Source organism: Corythoichthys intestinalis, chromosome 8, assembly GCF_030265065.1.
Source record: "Corythoichthys intestinalis isolate RoL2023-P3 chromosome 8, ASM3026506v1, whole genome shotgun sequence".
NCBI classification, from domain to species: domain Eukaryota; kingdom Metazoa; phylum Chordata; class Actinopteri; order Syngnathiformes; family Syngnathidae; genus Corythoichthys; species Corythoichthys intestinalis.
Genome location: NC_080402.1, coordinates 41,903,207 through 41,926,385, shown reverse-complemented (window position 1 = coordinate 41,926,385; position 23,179 = coordinate 41,903,207). Strand labels below are relative to the sequence as shown.

At 39.6% G+C, this 23,179-nt stretch overlaps 1 protein-coding gene across 1 annotated transcript in view; it reads right to left on the bottom strand.

Annotated features, from left to right (window-relative positions):
* The window catches only part of xylt1 (xylosyltransferase I), a 158,362-nt gene that overhangs the window by 63,980 nt on the left and 71,203 nt on the right, over window positions 1-23,179 (bottom strand). Inside the window, 3 exon segments of the mRNA XM_057842618.1 lie at window positions 588-790; window positions 5,195-5,367; window positions 18,851-19,406. Of these exon segments, the coding sequence (XP_057698601.1) occupies window positions 588-790; window positions 5,195-5,367; window positions 18,851-19,406 (932 nt within the window).

Here is a 23,179-nt window from a genome sequence, read left to right as displayed (position 1 = left end):
AAATCCAACTGGTGGACAGCTGGCTGTGCAGTAAAGATAACTCTCCTCTTATAGAAGCATTTTAATTAGTTCCTGTATGGCTTCTTCAGAAATGCAGCAGAGCCTGAACTCCCAGAAGGCCAATAAACTCACATAAGGGAAGATTTGCCCAGAATTCTCAAGTCTACTTTCATGACATCATGTCCAGTTCACATGAGCTTTGTGGCTTTTAATCACCAACTACAGCCCTCATTAAGGAAACACTTTCAAAACTGGAGATGGGGTTTTTGGAGCATCCAGTAAACAGCAGGCGGTGGGAGTCAATATATATTGACCTAGGGCAATTCAAATGTAATCAGGTCACCATGTAACCCTTTGAATATAGAACAAGTAATGAAACAGTCTGAAAGGAACATGTTTGAGTAGCAGATGTTTTACTTGATTGATCTGTTTGGTTTGGAGTGAGTGCAGTGTCTCTTTGTTCAAGGCTCACAGTTACCCACAGGAGCCCAAACCTGTAAAAATTGGATTCCCTGCTATATACTGTCTTGTCAAAGCTTTATAAAACACTTAGACATGTTCATTAACTCCTGTTATGCCTCTATTACCTGATGGGATAGTCGGCAGCACTGAGGTTGATAAAAAAATCCCAACTCCAATCCCTCATAGACAACAGGTCCGCCATACTTCGAAGATACATGGTCAGGAGACTAGCACCACCCCAGATGGTGGCCATGCGCCATGGTGTCACCCTCACGTTGGGATATTGAGCAGCCAAGGCCTTAACCTGCCGATGAAGGTAGTTGGAGCGCTGCAAAAAAGAATAAAAAGTTCAACAAACATTGTTGGCAGTAATTCACTAAAACCTTGATGGATTTGGAACAAGTACAGAAATTTGACAAAAATCTTCATTGTACCCTCAACTCTCCTCAACTCTCTCAGTTGCATATTGAAATGGTATAAGAAAATGAAAAGGAAATCAAAAATTTTGCCAGTACCAAAACAGAAATGCTCAGTTTTGATCGACTCCAACGAAAATCCTACATCAGGTTGTTGATATGTCCTATCATATTATAGCTAGAGCCTCTTCCAAGAATCAAGTACAACGTTAGTCAGTGAACGTTTATTGACAACAATTTGCAGAACACAACAGCTGTATAGCAGTAGCTGACGAAAGGAGAAAAAAAGCACCAGTGAGTCAGTTGCAGTATACCCTCTGAACATGAACAAGAACAAAGTTAATGTCTAAAAACAGAAATCAATCGTCATCAAAATTTATGTAGACATATTTAGTCATACGCACTTTAACCTAATTAAAACACAAACTATATTAAAATGATAAATATATAATTAAAAAAAAAAACACACCATGCATAACGAGTCATTTAAAGAATATGAAACAGGTGAAAAACCCAACGCAGTTTTTGTTCTCTGCCTATTAGAGCCCATCAGAAGTGTTTATTTGATCCAAAATGACTGTCATCTTGTCCGGCACAGTGCATATGTTTGCTGATTTGAAGTCAAATTATTCATTGCCAATTACATTTTTCATAATAGGCGTCATTTTAAAGCTATCCTTGAATGTTGAATCTGAAGCAAGTGAGATTAACTGCAGAAATCTTTATTTACATGTTGAGCATGACTTGCTTTTATTTTGAAATGTTCACCGGTAGTACGTTCGCTAAGCCGCTAACTGTTAGCTTTACACTCAGTAAAAAAAAGTGCACTTGCCTTCTATGTTCGGCATGCATGTTGTGACAGTAATAGATTTTTTGTTTTTTCCCATCGTTTGCAATTGCTGTAAACCAACGAGTTTTCATGCTTGAAGTGTCACCTTTTAACCGCACGTTTGCGTTTTCGAGAAGACTGCCAATGTTTTATAGCAGGCTAAAGTGGTTAGTTAGGGTGACAAAACATCCTCTTTCACCCAGACATGTCCACTTTTCACGTCCTGTCTGTATCGTCTGACCGGGTTTCATAAATTCATAAAAATGTCCGGTTTTTATGATTTTTCATGGGACCAATTTGAAGAGAATCCCTCCGGCCGCCTGGGTGCAGCGCCTGCCTGCGATGACGTGGCTCCAGGGGTCGCGTTAACCGAATATTTTCCGTCGTTGACCGATTTTTAAAACGGTGACGGAAAAAACTGAAGTCCATCTGTCATTTTGACAGGTTGCAATTCACACCCCAGACCACAGGGTGGCGACTGAGCATATTAATTAGCTATTGTCTCTCTTGATGCATGACGTCGTTGGCCTTACTCTGAAAAATGTCAAGGCAACTGAGTGTCCGAAGTTTCTTCAAAAAGCCCCAAAACGACGATGGTGTTGATAAAAGAGGTGAAAAAACAGGGACTGCACAAGCGGGCATGCAATTCAAGTCCATGCGCACCAGGATGAAGGTGTAAGACTCCGTTCAGGCCACAGCACGTGAACTGTTAATTTCATTGTTCCTTAATGTAGCCTACCTACTGGGGCCACAGTCAGCTGTTTTTGTCACTGCGGAGAAAAAGTTACATTTTCATCTGCTTGATGTGTGATGGCACGGTGTGGATTCTCTGTTAAGCTTGTTCAGACAGAATATTAATTTAAGATGAATGAAAACTAAATACTATTGAATATGTTGAAGCGGTATGCAATGTTAAGAGTCTTATTAGCTCGAATTGCTGTGTCCAGCTGCTGTAGCTCTGCTGCTCTCTGTGAACTCTCTATTCAAGCCGGAACGCGCGCGGCTCTTAAGTCACGTGACTGTGTTGTAGCCGGTAACGCGCTTGGCCAAATGGACACACAAGTACGGAAGGTGAATTATGCCAAACAAAGGGTCACCACAATGTCATTATCATCATTTTAAAAATTTAAGTGACGGGTAAAAATAGATTATGACCGGATTTTTATGACCCTGTCAGTCAAAATGACAGACAACGAAAAAGTCTAGCGCAACCTCTGCGTGGCTCCTACAAAACATACAAGTAGGGGGAGAAGGGTTAGTTCTAAGAGACGTTTATGCTACCGCCATCCCCAAGGGGCCGCTATCCTTTTACAACATGACTGGAATTGCAAATTTAGCTCAGAAGAAGAAATTGGGCTGAGTGAAAGAGAGATCGAGGCAGGTGTTGAAGGTAGAGATGTCCCGATCCGATATTTGGATCGGATCGGACGCCGATATGGGCAAAAAAATGTGCATCGGTATCGGATCGGCCAACACGGAAAAATTCCGATCCAGTTTTTTTTTTTAAAGTGCAGTCCGGGTTTTCCAGCGCACTGATTTACATAATCCATTCCAGTTTTTGCTTCGGTTTCCCATTACCGTCTCCAATTTACCGAGAGACTTATCGGTAAAAATGTCAGCTGTGTGGGATCATTTCACCTCAAAGGACGACAAAGACGAAGAGGCAGAGTGCAACATATGCCACAATAAAGTCAAGCGTGGTGGTAAAGCTGTAAGAAGTTTTAATACAACCAACCTAATCAAGCATTTAGCGAAATACCACCACAAACAATATAAGAAGTATGTTAAGAAAACCGAAGACAAAAAGAAAGGTCCTACGCAACTAACACTGGCAGAAACGTTTGTTATGCGTGACAAACTGGCACTCGACAGTCCCAAAGCCCAGGGAATAACAAGAGTCATTGCCGAAGAAAGAAAGACAAACTTGTTTCGGTGTGCACTGACAGAGGATTTGTGTCGCTTCTTCGTGAACATGAAAAGAGACGTATACTAAGTTTCTCAATGCCTGCATGACGCTTAACCTCATCAAGTATCAACCAGACTACAAAGCCATCAGCAAAACCATGCAGCGCCATAAGTCATATTAATGGTAAGAAATTCTCATCATTGATTACCAACAGCATAACAATGCTATTAAAAAGAATTCAGAGACCTATTGTACTTTAAAAATGTTGAAATTACATAAAATGCACACATTAGTCGTATTTTTTAGTTTTTAAAATATTGTATGGCTCTCACGGAATTACATTTTAAAAAATGTTGTGTTTATGGCTCTCTCAACCAAAAAGGTTCCCGACCCCTGCCCTAGGTATATTATATTGTCCTTTTTCCATTAGCCTCAATGTAGCAATGCTAACATTTTACAAAGTATAATATAGTTGTCTCTCCTTATTTTGTATGTCTGAACTTTAATTCTACGGTGTGTTGATGACCAATAAACATCTGTGAAAGGAACTACAGTCTCATATGCAATCAACACGCAAGAATGCTAAGTGCTCGCAGCACACGCAAACGCACACACTCACAAATGTATGCACGCATGCACATGGCGATAAATCGCAGCCGGGAAAAAGACCCTCCTCTTTTTTATTTACCGTGCGATTAATTGATTTATTGCAGATTGTGACAGGCTTATACAGTATGTATGCATTTTCCAACTGAGGAACAACATAATAACAAATGTCAACATGTCCGGTACACCTCCACTCAATCCCACTTGATCCTGTCAAAATATCAGAACAATCGTCCAAATCCTTGGGATTTTATGGATGTTTAAGACTGCTATCGTTTCCGAGCACCGCTCCCACCTGTGTGAACACAGTGATGCAATCAAGGGCTCAGAGATAGCAGCGCTTCACATGAAAGTTATCCGATTAAAAAGAAAAAAAAAAAAGTATTTCTTTGAAAATCCTAATAGATAACAAATTACTATGAAGATAATTCCTTGTTTCAATTTTTCAGCATGGATGCTGTATCATTGAATTAGGGGAGCATATAACACTATAGTCCAAATAGATTTTGAAGGGTGATTCTGGGGGGTGTACAATGCACCAAAGGGTATTATACTTAAAAAATGCTGCTGCTTAATTACCAAGGAAGGACAAGCATTCAACATTGTTAACATTCTTTAAGAAAAGACTGCATAACACACAAAGTTCTGTTGGCCATATAGCAAAGCCAAGTCATATTAAGCTTGATTATTTTCCGACAACAAGAAAAAAAACAACTTATAGCAAGAATAGGGGTATTTTCTCATTGAATTGGTAGTAGTCGTTTCAAAACGACTGTGTTAGACAATTATACGATTACGTTATTGAGAGGAAAAAAGCAGATAATGACCAGTCAGCAGAAGCTAATGTCATATTAAATAATCATAGCATGTCATTTACAGCATCCACATCAAAACAGAATAATAAAAACTGGAAATCTAAGTGGAGGTATGCAGTGAAAGCTTTACTTACTTGTTCTTATGTTAAATAGAGCTCACCTGATCAACATGTATGTAGTAGTAATGAGATATATGGTAGATTGTTTTGAGGAGACGCTGAAACTGACGAGAGGCGCGTCCATGAACCACCAGGACAAAGGCTATTCGCACTGGATTTGATGAAAAACTCTCTGCAGAATCCTCATCCCACTGGACATTAGTGTTGGCTTTTCCTGTAGGGGTAAACAAGACAAAGAGTTTAAAATTCAAAGGCCCTTTTTTAAATTGTCATATGCATTATTTAGTCACGGTAATGTTCCCAATAGCCTTGTACCAAAGTTAAGGTTTTAAAAGATGTGCAGCTATTATGGAAAAATAATACTTTGGAAGGATTCAGTAATTGCTATATGAAAAAAAATAAACCAACAACGATGTCAACAAGGATGTTTTGGAACACTTGAAATAGGGGTGTGGGCAATTATCATATCAATGAATAATCTTTGTCGCAAATGAGTCACGATCTAGAAGTCATGAATCTAAAATGAGAATTTGCACAGTGCAGGTATTTTCAGGAGGATCTTTTAAAAGGTGACGCCAACATGAAGCGTGTGGCTTATCAGAAAGGACCTATTTGGAAGGTCACACACAGAGAATTCACATAGTGAAGCCTTGAGATTTCTTTCGACTTATAGAAGGAGTACATCACAATTTGACAATGTGCCATAGTTTCTCGCAGTTACGACTTCTAGAAGGCAAAGTGTATTTCATACAAAGGACCAAATAAGGGAAGCAAAAACTGACCCAGCCACAGTCCGTCAAGTCACTGTCAAGATCATCAGGTTATTTTATTACATAGGTCTCATTGCTTCACTTTGCACTTTTCGATCTCCACTTGCAAACTTTTAGAATATGTGAGTTGACCAGAGGTGGGTAGAGTAGCCAAAAAATTTACTCAAGTAAGAGCTGTGTTAATTCAAAATAATATGACACAAGTAAAATAAAAGTAGTCGTCCAAAAAATGTACTGAAGTACAAGTAAGAAAGTATTTGGTGAAAAGAATACTCAAGTAATGAATAACATTGTGAGTAACTGCTTATGATGTTTTTTTTTTTTTTTTTAAAGAATATTTTGTAATCTATATAAACTGATATTATCATACTTTGAAGAAGAAGACTACCATATGTTTCGGACTATAAGTCGCACCTCAGTATAAGTCGCACCAGCCATAAAATGCCCAACGAAGAGGAAAAAAACATATATCAGTCGCACCGGAGTATAAGTCACATTTTGGGGGGAAATTTACTTGATAAAATCCAAAACGTAGAACAATAAAAAATAAAAAAAAAACAATAGAGGACAACATGCTCAATAAATGTACAGTATGATAATGTTACATGATACATGAACAACGAAATGCAAAAGTGGCCAGTATGTTAACGTAACACAGCTATTAAGAGTTATTCAGATAGCTATAGCATAAAGAAAATGCTAACAAGTTTACCAAACCATCAGTGTTACTCCAAAACACCAAAATAACATGTGAAATGATATAATAATGTGTTAATAATTTCACACATAAGTCGCTCCAGAGTATAAGTTGCACCCCCAGCCAAACTATGAAAAAAAAGTGCGACTTATGGTCCAAAAAATAGGGTATAACGTATTACAAAACCATCTTAAGCCAGAAAAAATTATATATTGACTTCCGGCGAGAGAAAAAAATACAGAAATGAAGTATAATTCGTCCAAAGAGCATGAATGCCCTCTCGTGGAGAAAACATATTTCTTATTATGAAACTTGAAAGGATCATATCTCCGCTCTCCGTGGTAAATCGGTGCCAAATAAAAACTGGGAGAGAGGTTAAAATCTGCGCTTTGAAGTTACGTTGACTGTGGCACTCTATTTCAAATACTTAAATTTTTACAGTGCTTTAAAGAGGCCACGTGATTGAAAAGGCCGGCATGATCACAGAACGGCAATCTTGAGTCTGGAATAATGGAGTCATGTGATTATTGTTGCGAAGTCTATTTGGTGAAACTGGTACCGTGGTGTCTGGCAAAAAAAAAAAAAAAAAAAATCTAAGAAAATCTAAGAGGAAAAATGTAACGACTAGTGTAGCCTAAAATAGCGGAGTAAGAGCAGCATTTCTTCTTCACAAATTTACTCAAGTAAAAGTAAAATGTATGGCTTAGTAAAACTACTCTTTGAAGTACATTTCTGTCAAAAAGTTATCTGAGTAAATGTAACGGAGTAAATGTGACGCGTTACTACCCACCTCTGGAGCTGACTAATCTCCAAAGTGTATAATAGATGGACTACTCAGTAGTTAAAACAAATGCACACAACGAGTTTATATGACATGTTTGTTTACAGTGTCATGTCTTGAGGAGATTAATGACTACAATTTAGGACTTTGGGTCCCTGGAGCTTGCCGATGATGAAGACGGAGAAGGAATAGAGAAGCTATTTATTCCCTCGAGGACATGTTTCCTAAAATGTTCTTCCAGCTCAATGTATGAATTAAAGGCCTTGTAGTTACTCAGATCTAACAGCAACTCTAAAACTGAGAAGGAAAGGTAATACAAGTCTTCAATATTTAATAGATATTATCTAAATTTAAGGAGAGGTAGTCAAGAGGACACTGTCCAGAGATGCCTCTGGTTAACAAGCTGATTACAACTATCATTACATCCTGACAATCCTGATTACTTGTTTCTTGCACTTCACTCTACTTCAGCGATCCCAGGAGGGAAATATTTGTAGTTTATCTTTGACTGGATGTTAATTACTGGCTAGCAGGGAAGGTTCACTGGTTTGCTTCACACATGGATAATTGGGCCAGTTGTTTTACAAAGGATCCTGAATGTGTGCCATCTGAGATAGCTGAACTAATGAGCACTGCTATGTGTGTGAGCTTCATTTGCGCTGTCACTTTTGTTAAGCATGTGATTTCTCCATTTAGTCATTTTGACCTACAACAAAATCGACAAGACAGCAGGAAACTAAAAAAATAAGTCAATCAATCTCTCCTCTTGAGCTGGAGTGTGTTCATCATTCTTCTTGTCGCCATGAATCTTTTAAACTATAGCTCTCTCATCTTCTCTCACCCTTCTCTTGTCCTTAATTATCTTACATAACAATTTTAAATGCTTGTGTGGTAGGAATAAATATATTTCAAAACCTAAAACCTCTGTAGGTTTATCAATTCATGATATCAGAACATTTTTTTCTGACAAATGCAATGTTATGCAAAAGTCTTAAGAGTCCATGCATTGTTTTTCATTTAGAAACAGAATTAAGAATTAAGCAAGAAGCAAAATTAAGGTATATACAGTATCCATCCATCCATCCATCCATCCATTATCTTCCGCTTAGTCCGAGGTCGGGTCGCGGGGGCAGCAGCTTTAGCAGGGAAGCCCAGACTTCCCTCTCCCCAGCCACTTCAGCCAGCTCCTCCGGCGGGATTCCAAGGCGTTCCGAGGCCAGCCGAGTGACATAGTGTCTCCAGCGTGTCCTGGGTCGACCCCGGGGCCTCCCGCCGGTGGGACATGCCCGGAACACCTCTCCAGGTAGGCGTCCAGGAGGCATCCGAACCAGATGCCCGAGCCACCTCAACTGGCTCCTCTCAACGCGGAGGAGTAGCGGCTCGACACCAAGCCCCTCCCGGATGACCGAGCTTCTCACCCTATCTCTAAGGGAGAGCCCGGACACCCTGCGGAGGAAACTCATTTCGGCCGCTTGTATCCGGGATCTTGTTCTTTCGGTCACGACCCACGGCTCTTGACCATAGGTGAGGGTAGGAACGTAGATCGACTGGTAAATCGAGAGCTTCGCCTTTTGGCTCAGCTCCTTCTTCACCACAACGGACCGGTGCAGAGTCCGCATCACTGCAGACGCTGCACCGATCCGCCTGTCAATCTCCCACTCCCTCCTACCCTCACTCGTGAACAAGACCCCAAGATACTTGAACTCCTCCACTTGGGGCAGAATCTCATCGCCGACCCGGAGAGGGCATGCCACCCTTTTCCGGCTGAGGACCATGGTCTCGGATTTGGAGGTGCTGATCTTCATCCCAACCGCTTCACACTCGGCTGCGAACCGCCCCAGTGAGAGTTGGAGGTCATGGCTTGATGAAGCCAACAGCACCACATCTGCAAAAAGCAGAGATGCAATGCTGAGGCCACCAAACCGGAAACCCTCAATGCTTCGGCTGCACCTAGAAGTTCTGTCCATAAAAATAATGAACAGAATCGGTGACAAAGGGCAGCCTTGGCGGAGTCCAATCCTCACTGGGAACGAATTCGACTTACTACCGGCAATGCGGACCAGACTCTAACACCGGTCGTACAGGGACCGAACAGCCCTTACCAAGGGGCTCGGTACACCGTACTCCCGGAGCACCCTTCACAGGATTTCCCTAGGCACACGGTCGAACGCCTTGTCCAAATCCACAAAACACATGTAGACTGGTTGGGCGAACTCCCATGCACCCTCGAGGACCCTGCTGAGGGTGTAGAGCTGGTCCACTGTTCCACGGCCGGGACGAAAACCACACTGCTCCTCCTGAATCCGAGATTCGACTTCCCGATGGACCCTCCTCTCCAGCACCCCTGAATAGACTTTACCGGGGAGGCTGAGGAATGTGATTCCCCTATAATTGGAACACACCCTCCGGTCCCCCTTTTTAAAAAAGGGGGTATATACAGTACTATGTAAAAAAGTATGTCGTTTAAGCAACTTTATAATGTTGTTATTATGTACCATATTTTTTTAACTATACGTCGCACCTGAGTATAAGTCGCACCAGCCAAAAAATCCACAATGAAAAGTCGCAACGAAGTATAAGTCGCATTTTTTGGGGGAAATTTATTTGATAGAATCCAGCACCAAGAACAGACATGTCATCTTGAAAGGCAATTTAAAATACAATACAGAACAACAGGCTGAATAGGTGTACGGTATGCTAACATTACATGACGCGAGAAGTTAGATCCGGCCTAAAAAAATCCAGCCCGATCCAACCGGCCCGCGGGTATTAAAGCCCAACGCGCCCCGAGTCCAATCAATAAACTTGATTTGCTTGCCCGAGCCTGAAAAAACCTCAAATATTATGTTTTATTTGTAGGCACGAGCCCGAAAAAAAAAAAAAAAAAAAATTTATGTGTTATTTGTGAGGACTCAGGAGAAGGAGGAAATGCGGGGATGCGATGTGTGGTTGCGTTTCATATGATCACGTCTGTGACGATGCCGGTGCATATACTGGTATGCATAATGATAACAAATTAAAGCCTGACTTTTATAATAAATTCTCCCAGTTAAACAAGACTGTAAGATGGATATTCAATAAATATTTATATCTTTTATATTTAAGTGTCTTTTCTAACTGACGAATAGTGGATTTGACATTTATTTTAATCTCCTCGAGTTGGCAGAAAAAAAATGCAAGTTTTCTCAATGTTTAAATAGTCTACATATTTTTATGATCATTATAAATGCATTTACACAACGAAATAACGCTGGAAAAGTTTGTTAATTATATTTCTCGTATGAGACCAAAGCGCCACATTCATTTACATTCAGCGAAGCCGAGACATGTTTCCGTACCTTCAACAATCAATTTGAATCTTTTCCATATCCCACTTCTACCGCAGTTGTTTGCTTTTCAATTCGCCTGTCTTTAGTTTATTTTTCGCTCCTATAGCTGCTCCATATCAAAAAAGAAATCCCAGGATGCTCGCGGAGGGCGCCAGGGCACGGGAGGGGTAGATTGAAAAGAGAGTGGGGCTACTGTGTTCACGTGCGCAGACATGCACAGCGCCTTTTCTGTTTTATCCAAATTATTTATTTTATTTCACATCCATACATCGTTTTAGTATAAATATATGAATATATATTTATTTTTTAAAAAGTTAGCGAGAGAGAAGTCGGCCCGACCCGACCGTATAAGTCGCTCCGGAGTATAAGACGCAACCTCTGCCAAACTATTAAAAAAACTGCGACTTATAGTCCGAAAAATACGGTATTTATACGGTATTTAGTTTAGATAGAAACTATAAGTTGAGCGCATAATCTCTAGAACAGTGCTTCTCAATTATTTTCTTTTACACCCCCCTTAGGAAAATGTAAACATTTCGTGCCCCCTGTGTCCCCAACTCTCTGCTGCACTGTAAATAGCTTTATTTGTGTACAAAATTATTGTAAGTACACCTCTGCATAACATTGTGTCCTTGTTAATATTAAAGAAAAACTCATATACACCAACTTACGATAAAGTATAACTTTATTAACATTGTTTTGTTTGTCACAGAAAAGACTTAAAGTGCATCAATTTGCCTGAATTATTTTAAAGAAAGTCACATCCAAACTGTAAACATACACTCAAGGTACATGTTTGACCATTTGATACGAAGAAAAATAAATTTAATGAACTCGATAAAAAACAATAAATTCAAATTGATTGGCAACATTAACTGGAGTACAATACGCCAAACAATTTGACTGAAAAAACTAAAATTAATAGAAAAAAAACGACATTGTCATTGGACAGAAGGACAGTTTTTATTTTTGCTGCAGGCAGTATCAGCTCCTTGGCTATGGTGTGGGGATATTTTGCACTGAGAAACTTGGTTTGCCACCGTATATGATGCTAACAGTGCTCGCTGCTGTAGTGACGTAAAACGCACAAAGCGGGACGATTGTTGTCAATATTCAGCATGTTTTCGCAAAAAAAAAAAAAAAAAAAAAAATCAAGTGGCATATCACTGTGATTGCGGTCTAATGTCTTTAAGTGTCTTAATTGATTTGGGTTTATGCTGCCCGGATGCCAACACAACAGACACAGTAAATATACTGTTCTTTCTTCGTCCCCCGCAGTATTAAAAGTGAAGCCAAACGATACATACGCTTTGACATATTTCCTCACCTTAGCTCTGAAAAAACAGTGAAAAACTAAGGAACTTGGAAATTGTTTGTCCAAGCTGTGAAAATGCTAGATGTGGACTGAAATACAGTAGTTCCACAAAATTTTTGCAACCGTTAGTGTGCCAAATCTAATTGGTCATTCCATTGTTGTTTCTTGGTTAAAGTAACTTTCAAAAGTTTAATGGAAATTAGTTTTGTATTTTTATGATAATGTCACACACTTGTTTTGGTTATGTCTCACGAAGCTTCTCATGCTTCTCAAGACTTTGCACTATAATGTACACATGCAGTACCGTGGGATACAGCACATCGATTTTGCCTTTGACAAGGGTTTGTGCTATACAACGTTTTGTCTTTGCAGCTGCTTTATTAGCGACAAATGACCAGACCAATATTATTAGGCCTAATTTGCACTAAAATGTTGTGTGCTGCAAGCACAAATGAAAATCCACTGAAAAAAATTAGTTGTTCAGCAAGGCCTGCTTCCTCTCATATACAGTAATTCAAGGTCTTTAATTTTGAATCCTTAGGTTAAATTTAGCAAATTTGCCCAGATGCAAAGTAGTTTGTTCACGTACTCCCACCCCCACACACAAACCCACACATTTATCACCAACAAATTGCTGTTTTGGCTCAAGGTCTCACTCATGCTACTGTACAAAGGCCCTGCTAAACCCTGGAGTGTCACTACCAAAACACATCATTAGCTAAGATAGCATATGGTAGACAAAGAGATTGAACATATTCCTCCAGCGCTCAATGATGAAAATATCAGATCTAACACAATTGCTAATCCAGCCAATGCCTCAAGGACGCACACTGATCAAATCAAATTGGACAATTTTGTGCTAACAAGGTTACAACTTGAATTGGGATGGGAATAGAAGAGGGAAGAGGGAGCGATAACACATTGGCAGGCAGCGAGGACAGTAAGACAGACAAGTGATTTAATTTAGCTGCGGCGTTGTTATTGGGCCAGCCACCAGGGGAAAGACTTTTTCTATTTCTTGGTGTCTTTGATCGCACCGTCAGTTTGAAAGGGCTGCATGAGCCGCGATGTGAGGCAGAGTTTGGCACAGACAGATGACATCCTTACTCTTGGGAAGAGGAGTGTACAAAAGTTGCTATGTCACTCTGCCTTCTTTTGTTCTACAAGGAGACCAAAGGCCTGCTGACATGGTGGCGGTGTGTTCATTCCGACCCCATCTGTGTAAACACAGTGGCTCAAGCTCACTTAAGAATGGCCGCTCATGTACGAAAGTTGTGATGCAGACCGACTAGCATCAATAGCCTGTGTGCGATCAGGCCTCTCATGCCAACGGTACATTTTTTTAGTCCACAGGAGATCAATGAAACCACTAATCTGCAACATACCAGGACTCAAGATAGCTGGAGGTAAAATGGTGAACTGAGCTGTCTTTCTTACAAATGTATATTGCAGCCTGCATGTTTGGCAAGATAATCAGGTGACCATCAACACAAACAGGTTTGAGATTGAATTAACAAATCTTTTTTTCTGTCCGAGCAGTACAATATAACGTCCGTATTTTCCACACTAGAAGGCGCACCGGATTATAAGGCGCACCTTCAATGAATGACATATTTTAAAACTTTTTCCATATAGACCCTACCCACGTGACGTCACAACTCCTTCCTCCTGACTGGTGCCGCCCAATTGTCCGTCAACACATCATGTTTACCTGTTACGGCTACGTACATTCCTCCTATTTACGTGTTTTTCTGCTTGTTAAAATTAATAATCAAAATGGTGAAGGCGTGTGTGGCGGTCGGTTGCAATAACAGAGAAGATAGACGGAGAAGACGGAGAGACTTGAAGTTCTACCGGATTCCGAGAGACCCGGAGAGAAGAGAGCGAGATGGGCTGCAGCAATTCAACGAGAAAACTGGGCTCCAAACGATTACCACAGATTATGTAGTAGTCATTTTATATCTGGTAAGATGCATTTAATATATATTTAGAGGGTTTTGGGCTGACAACCACAATTAAGATCATTGCTAGGCTAATTGCCGACAACATACACGTATGTATGTAGTGAGAGTGCTATCGCTAAACCATATAAACATTAAAAGCCCTAACTCCACTGACAAACGACATGAAATACATTAGACTTGACAGTGGATGTTAGCAATAACAAAAGATTTTGAATTGAAAATTTCGTAACTCACCTTTCCAAGCACAAGATAGATTCCTGCCGAATTTTCGTGGACGAGGACCTGTTTCACCCAACCAGCAACGAAGTACAGTATTTATAAGCCTCCAAGCTCTTAAAGTTTTTCAAACTTTCGTGAGAATAGGCTGATTTTGTGTGGACAAGATAGTTGTACATACCACGGTAGCTAGCAGATGTCAGGCAAATACGGCGGAGACAGCGGGTCGAAAAACATCGATTTAGGCATCAAATATGGATCTGGCGAATGGATAAACTGAAGCTTTTCCACATAACGCCTTTTATGCAACGCATCAAGTGAGTTTACGGCATCCGAAAGCACCGGGTCTTCCACGAAATGCATTATAAATTGCTCGATCAATTGAGACCATTGATAATACAGACACAAAATGACGGACAAGGGGGCAGAACCATACAGCGAGCACGTGATTTTGTGACGTCGGTGGGTAGGGTCTATACAAGGCGCACCAGATTATAAAGTGTATGGAATAAACGCTACAGTAGAGGCTGGGGTTATTTTATGCATCCATTTTATGCACTGTATTTGACCAGAGCATGTCTAAAGGCCAAAAACGCCTATGACTATACCTGCTGCTTATGTTCAATTATCAAATATACAACTATTTTTTTTCAAATTTTGGGGGAAATATTTTGTCTTTTTGGTCCCAAAATGTTGATTTATAATTGGTCAGTGAAGAAAACAACAGTTTGGACATGAAGTTCAAGGTGTCCTGAAAAAAGGAACCAAACAAGCAAGTAACATTTTGTATATTATGATGGAGAGTGTTATTTGTGGTTTTCTTATGATAATGGTGCAATTTTGTAAGCCCGTTTTTGTTTGCAAATTTGTATAAATCTGTCAACAACAAAAAAAAAACAAAAAAAAACAAAAAAAAACTGTTGCGGCTCAATATTGATTCATACATAAGGTGCACTGGATTATAAGGCGCACTGTTGGCTTTTGAGAAAATTTAAGGCTTTTAGGTGCGCCTTATAGTGCGGAAAATACAGTTTTCCAAATACCATGAGATGTTTATGGTAACTGATTGAATTGAACTGTCTTTTTCATTCCCCAAAAAACATAGGTCACCCTTTTTACATTTTTTTTCTAAAATTTCACCTATATACGAATGTAATGGTATACAAACTTTAACTTTCCAATGCTGTGAGAAAAAAAGCCTGTTATCTGTTGTACTGAGCCATGACTTCTGTGTACTGTCACACCCCTAATATATAGATATATTTTTCAAAATGCAGGTGAGGCTTGATTCTCTTCCCTCTTCTATCTTTGCTCTAGTTATTTTGATTAAAAAATAAAAAATAAAAAAAAAGTCACACATGGTTTATGGATACGTCATTTAAGAAACGTTTAGGGCAAGTGACTATTTTTGGTAATAAAAAACAAAACCAAATTATGATTATAATTATTATTATTATTATTATTATTATTATTATATTAATATTATACACAAATCATTATTACTGGACATTACAGTTGGAGTAACACAGGGCTCTGTATTGGGTCCAAAACTCTTTACACTTTATCAATGACCTATGTATGACATAAAAAAAAAAAATTTTTTTTACTCCTTGCAGATGACACCAACATCCTGTGCTCAGGAAAAAATTTAAAGAATCTGATGAATGAGGTAATGACTGAATTAAAATATCTGAATCACTGGTTCAAGCTAAACAAATTATCAATAAATACGGGAAAAACTTAATACATTTTACTTGGAAATAAAAAGACAAAAAATGAAGAAAAGATAATTATAGATAATAGCGAAATTGAACGAGCAACCGACTAAATTTTTTTAGGTGTAATACTGGATGAACAGTTTAATTTGAAGTCACAAATAAAGAATATAAAAACAATCAAAAAAACAACAGTCAAACAGTGGACAGGCTTGGGCTTGCCCACAGACGGATTTTGCCATACTCCAGCAGGGTTTCCCCTAGGATTTTTTTAAGCTGTGGTGGTGGAATGCATCGGAGTCGGACAGCCTCACCATGTCGTGCCAAAGCGGAATTGCGTCATATCATGACAAATGAGATTTTTTTTTCACAATTTTTCCCAAGAAAAAGCATAATAAATAATAATTTGAAATATTTCATTAGCCAGGCTCATGTCGTAGCTCTGGGCTACAGTACATGTACGTAAAATGCGTAGCTGATTACCGCTACATTACCCAACGTAATAATATTTTTTTTTCGTAGCAATAGTGCGACTTACATCTCGACTTACAGCCTTCTTTTTCCTTTTATTTGGGCCTATTACGTACAACATTACCACAACAAGGCAAGGAAAGGCAATTATATAGCACAATTCAACACAAGGCAATTCAAAATGCTTTACATCACATGAAGATCATAAAGATCACATTTAAATCAATAAAACATAAAAACCAGGACAATCAAAATAGGAAATAAAATTATACATAAAAATCACATTTAATCACAAATAGAATAAAAATAAATAAATAAAAATAAAACAAAATCTACTAAAAAATAATTGAAATCAGCAATGGAGATAAGCACAACAGGAATAGAAAGCAAGTAGATTGAGATATATAGACAGTTATAGATATGCAGTGCTAAACAAAAGCGTTTTTAGCCCTGATTTAAAGGAGCGAACAGTTTGAGCATACTTCAGACGCTCAGGTAACTTGTTCCAGAGGTGAGGAGCATAATAACTAAATGCTGCCTCACCCTGCTTGGTTCTTGTTCTTGTAACATGCAGGAGACCAGTTCCAGATGACCTTAGGGGTCTAGATGTCTCATAGGAATCTAACAAATCAAGCATGTATTTTGGTCCAAGGCCATTAAGTGTTTTGTAGACGAGCAGTAGTATTTTATAGTCTATCCTTTGACTCACTGGAAGCCAGTGTAGCGATTTCATTTCTCAGGGAGACTAAGGGATTATAATCATGTGGGGGCACAGAAATGTACAGTTTTGTGTCATCTGCATAGGTGTGATAGGAGATGTCATACTGTTCCATAATCTGAGCTAAGGGAAACATATAGATGTTAAATAAGAGTGGTCCAAGAATTGACCCTTGAGGGACTCCACACGTGAATTTGGTTTGTTCTGACTGATGGTTTCCGATTGACACAACAAAGAAATCCCTATCATGTAAATAGGATGTGAACCACTGAAAAATAGTGTCAGTAAGCCCTACCCACTGTTCCAATCTGCTGAGTAGTATGTTGTGATCAGCCGTGTCGAATGCGGCGCTGAGATCCAATAGTAGCAGAACATATGATTTGCCTGCATCGGTATTCCAACAACAATAATGGTCCTTCTGTTAACAGACCCATTTCAAGGAGTAGGGGGAAATTCTAATAGCCGTGTGAAGAGTTTTACTAGTTTCGGTGAGAAGGTGAATAGTTTTTTTTTTTTTGTTGTTGCTCGTGAACTACATTTCCACACAAATGCACATCTACTGTAGGTACCATTTAGCTTAGCAAGAAGAGGTATAAGAGTCATTTTTCGAGTGTCCCAGAGCTCGTGCAACTTGAAAACAAGCGCACTTATCAAGTTTCCGTCAAGTGTGATAGCGTATATCTGTCCGCCAAAACAGCCTGACAGCACATATATAAGTACGCCTGCCCCTCTGCTATTGGATGCATTGTTGACGTTAGCACGGCAGCGCTCTGACCCTGCTTCTCGGCGCAAATTCATTCAAACTTACAGTTCCGTCCAAGACAGCCATCCACCGTTCACTTTCGCCGAAAAGTCCAATCCAAAATACTGTAATGCCCCGGATGGGGGGAAGAAGGAGAGTCGGTATTGGCCTACCCACTTTATTGTGGCAACAATTATAAAGAAAAACAATAACAAAATAACAGCGGGCTGCCGCGACATGCGACCACCATCTATCGCTATGTCACTCATTCTCCAATTCTTCCTACTCTGCTGAACACTTCACACTAGGCTTACGCTAGTTTAAAACGACCTTTAAAAAATATATATATATATATATATATTTTTTTTTTTTTCTGTGGCGGTGCACCACAATCTTTTTTTTTTGTAGGGGAAACCCTGCTACAGTCCAGAGGGAGCATGTTGATTTGGGATTTAAGAAAGCACAGTCCACCATCATCAAAACAGCAGATGGATTTTGGAGCAAATGATGTTCATGCCTCCAGCAGACTTACAAAACACTCTATGCCAAGGTCCAGCGAAGCTGTTCTGACAGCTGGTACTGCTGGGAAACATTACAAAATGTTATTTATATTTTTCTCAGTTTGTCACCTATTTTTGTTAGTCCAGATTTTGTTGGCAGGATCCACAATCAGAGTGAAGGTGGGAAAAACTAGTGCTCAGGCTTGTCTGTGTTCAAGTTGGAAAAAGGAAAGAACCCCCGTTACATGGACAATTTAAATAAATAAAAATAGGTGGGGAAAATGGAAAAAAAAAAAAAAACAGCCCTATTTTCTACAATACCAATCATTAATAGTAAACAAATTCTAAGCTTTTAGGAATGACAATTGTTTTTTATTTATTTTTTTTAATTCAATGATATTATAACATGATATTGATATTGAATGATATTATGAATTTGCTATTTATGAATAAAATGTGAATTTTTCTCATGAACTCACCCTCTAAGGGACAGTAGCGGTTGACCTTTTCAGGCATTAGCTGTCCCTCCTTGTGTCTGCAGTAGACTTCTGCGATCTGCTGCCTGCAGTCCTTGCTCTTGGCTCTGGACAGAGCTGAGATGGCTTCCTTCCCACTGATTTCACACTTGGGTGGTTGGTCGTAGGTCACCTCCAGGGGCGCTGCAGTCGCCTGCCTTTTGTGGGGGTGCTGGTGCCTGTGTTGGGACTGGTGTGAGGCACGATGCCGAGGCCCTCCTGCGACCGCGCCTTGACCACCAGGGCGTGTGTTATTAGCGACTGCCAGTGATTGCTGGTTTAAAGGTAGCACTTCGTTAGAGCCGCGAAGCAGGTTGGGGGAGTGTTGCTGGCCGGGAGCCTTCTCCTGCAGATGCTCTCGCTGCTGCCTCCTCCCGGTGCCTCCGGCGGTTTGCCGATGCGGTTGAGAGCGTGCACCAAAGTTACTATTGTCTATGTTATCAAAGTCTTTTGGCACAGAGTTCTCATTGTTGCTGTCCACTTTACTTTTCTCCTTCGGACGATGGGAATAGTATCCGTCCTGCAGAGAAGAGAGGTAAAAGAAACTAATGTTTGTTAAATAGTTAGAGATAATGAACGCAGAGCAACACTCTGAAGAAAAATAAAACAAGATCACAAGCAACTGAGCATGTTGCATATCATATTTTGCTCTAACAATTAATGTGGCATGCTTGAGTGGGCAAAAACGCACTGAATTGTGTGGCATGAAATTAAGTATTGAGGTATCGAGCGGGAAGACTACAAGGTGCAACTTCACTAGAGGTGATGTTGAGTTGTAAGGGCTCTGTCGCTTCGTGCCATCATCAGATTAGCCTGGTTTCAATTAAATTCTCTCTCAAATGGCCCCAGCTCACCGTAAACAGATTACCCCAAGGGGATAAAAGGCCCAGAGTATGACTGTGAGTTTGTGTGGGTGTTAATGCTTGAGAATGCGTGTGTGTGCATGCATGTGTGCAGTTCCTTTCACTTGGAACCACAAAATAAGGAGAAACAGTAGTGTGACATGCTGCAAGAAAGGCTGTGTGGCATGTGAATTTGTGTGTGAGAGAAGGAACAAACAATTTATCTATCCAACTGAACAAGCTGAAAGAGGAGGCGGGCAGCGGAAAGTGCATAAGAGGGTAATGAGCGAAAGTGGGGATCACGAAGCGAAGGAGCACTGACACGAGGGTTGAGTTCGGCTCCCAGGAAACGCTGGACTGATGCAGCATAATGTGTTGCCGTGCATCAAATGGAAAATAAAGAAAGCTGCCTTGCTGCCACGCCACTGTAGCACACCTTGCTAGACATGGAGAGAATTGGGGGGAGAGGTAGGGAACAAGAGAGGCGGAACAGCAAACAGCAGCTGGGGAAAGATAGAGCTCACAACAACAAGGCTCCCTGGTGTGCTTCAGCATTTACAAGACAGGAAAAAGGCGCCAAAAGAGGTGGGGGAGAACGCAGCTATGTAAGACAGAATGGAAACTGAAGTGGTGAAACACAAGAGAGGCGAATTAGCCGCTATTTAAGATAGTAGCTCAGTTTAAAATGCCTTTCTACTCCTAAAGCCAGACACATTGTCTATGATTGTCATTGTCTATCCTCTGCGCAAGTGGCTTTATGAGCACAATTACACAGGTGACATATTTCCACACTCAAACAAAAACTGCAACAACAAGCCAAGGAATTTAAAGTAGGGATGTCCTGTTCACGGTTTTTGAACTCGATTTGATTCTGAGTCACCTCGTTAAGAGTATTTGCTGATTCAGAGTGCCATCACGATTCCTCTGCAACCTCCCCCTCCTCCACCCCCCTTTTTTGTGATTTTGCTCACAGGCAAATCACAGCTGCATCATTTGCTAACTTACTACATAAAATGTTAGATTTTTTTTACTGTAAAACAGCCATTATTGTTCTACTTGGTGAACTGTCTGAAACTTTGGAATATATTATTATTTTAAGACCTTTGGGGCAGATCTAGAATTTTTTTTTTTGGGAAAGTGGCAAATATTTCTTTATGTTGTAATACATCATCGATTCTTTGGACAATGATACGATATTCTGCGACTATTCCATTGAAAGGCCTTCAATCCATTTAATACGAAATTATATTTATATCCATCTATATATAATAAGCACTCAATATATCGATTTGTTAACCGATATATTGATTCACAACGATTGCAGCACAACTAGCGTCAACATATGGCTGATGTGTACACATATAAAATCAATTTGCCAAGAAATTGTATGTTGACACTACAAAAAAGCCCGGAGTGCTATTTACAAATTGGTATAGAGAAAATTGGCTTCATAAACATTTTTTTATATTATTATTATAAGGATCCTCACTGACACCACTACTTAATTGTTGGCATTAAATGTCAAATTGTTTGGAGTTTTTTGTTTTTATTTTTGAATCATCGCTGTCGACTGGGTGGCAACTGTAATGGAAAGCCTGTGTTTTAGGTGACAGTTTTCCTCCCATGCCACCCTGGTGCATTCGCCCTGATGACCTTTGAAATATCAGAAAATGAAAAAAATAAACAAACAAACATCGTCAAAAAAACGATTGCGCTGCCATGATTGTGTGCGCACAGGGAGGCAGTATGGCACTTGAGAAGAAGAGGTGAAGAAGTCAAGCATTGTTGATATGATTTGTTAACTTGAGTGTTATTACATTTCTTGTCATGAATGTTCCCGAGACGTCTATGTGTAACTATTCATTGTTTAGGGAGTCAAATACCATGATGTGATGCCAATTTTTGTTAACGTTTTTAATCTTAATGGTATACTCGCATTAAATCATAGGTTTTTGGGAACGAAAAAAGTGAAGTGTGTTTTGTATTTTCAAGGGAACCTCGGACTTTAAGACTTTTAGGCTCTAATAAGCCACAATTGTTCTCTTTTACTAAAACATGTTATTAGAAACACATTAAATATTTCCAATAATTTAAAAATCGATAAGATTTAGTACATGTTTTGACCTACGGAGGGCGCCATGTTTTAAGCGAGCAATGGACGCTTGGGGTAATGCCGTAGATTGTCACTGTCACTCGATGAAAACTACTGGGATACTGCAATTCCTTCTATTCGGCGAGACGTCCAACACATCCGCTCATCAGTTAAAAGCGACAAGTACTATTTGTGTTTTTATTGAGTATTTTATTACATTTTCATTGCCTCAAAATACTTTTTGCATGTGTTTCCCTCTCAGACTTTTGAGCATTGTGTTTTCTTGTGGTAGCTTTAAAGCAGATTGTTGATCTGTTGACCACATTAGTCACATGGCATATTTAAACCACCCTTATTAGATGTTACTATGTTGAAATATTTTCTTAAGGCATATTAAGTATGTTGTGTCTGTATGCATCTAAACCAGGGCTCATGAATTAAAAATACTCTGGGTCCGAAATTTAAAAATTACAGCAATCTTGGGTCCGGAAATAATTTTAATGCTTCTCTTTTCCCAAAAATAGAAACGTATCTTTACATGGCCATGCTGATAATTACAAGATTCAAAAATGTTAATAAAATATAAAAATACATTCATAGTAAGTAATAAATAATTAATTAGTTAATTAGTAATTAATTAGTAATTAATTAATTAGTAATAAATAATAAAGCAATCATATTGCTATTTTTTGAGAACAGATGGCAGGGTTCATTTTAGAACCTTTTCATTGCCTGAAAAATACTTTTGGCATGTATTACCCTCTCATACTTTTAACCATTGTGGTTTTTTGTGTTAGCTTTGAAGCAGTTGACCACATTAGTCACGTAGCGTATTTAAACCGTCCTTATTTGGTATAAGTGCATTTAAGTATTTTCTTAAGGCATTTTTAGTACGCTCTGCCTGTATGCATCCAGACAAAACAAGTTTAGCGCGCACGGTAGCACTTTGGGTGTCAAATTCGACTAATGTAGGACGTTTCGCCGATGTAGCAGATTTTGGCAGAACACCGTCTCTGAACATAGCGGTCGCCAGGTAAAATGAACAAAAAATGTGTTGGTCTACTCCTTCTTAAACACTCTGTTTTCTGCATCAATCTTGCGTATTTTTGAGCACGCCATTTGCCGTACCTTTTCGCCTCTTCCTCCAACTTCATTCGGCTCAGTTTTTGGCTGTCACTCCGCGGAGTCTGGAAAGCGAGTGTGAGACATGCTGTCCTAAAAATAACTTTCAAATGTTTCACTCCCATTGGCTGGCTCACCCGCGTCAGCTCTAAGGTTTTTGTTTGTTGCCCACCTCCGCTCTGCAAGCCCGCAGAAAAAAAAGATTTTTGTTGTTGCAACGTGTATTAGTCCGGACAG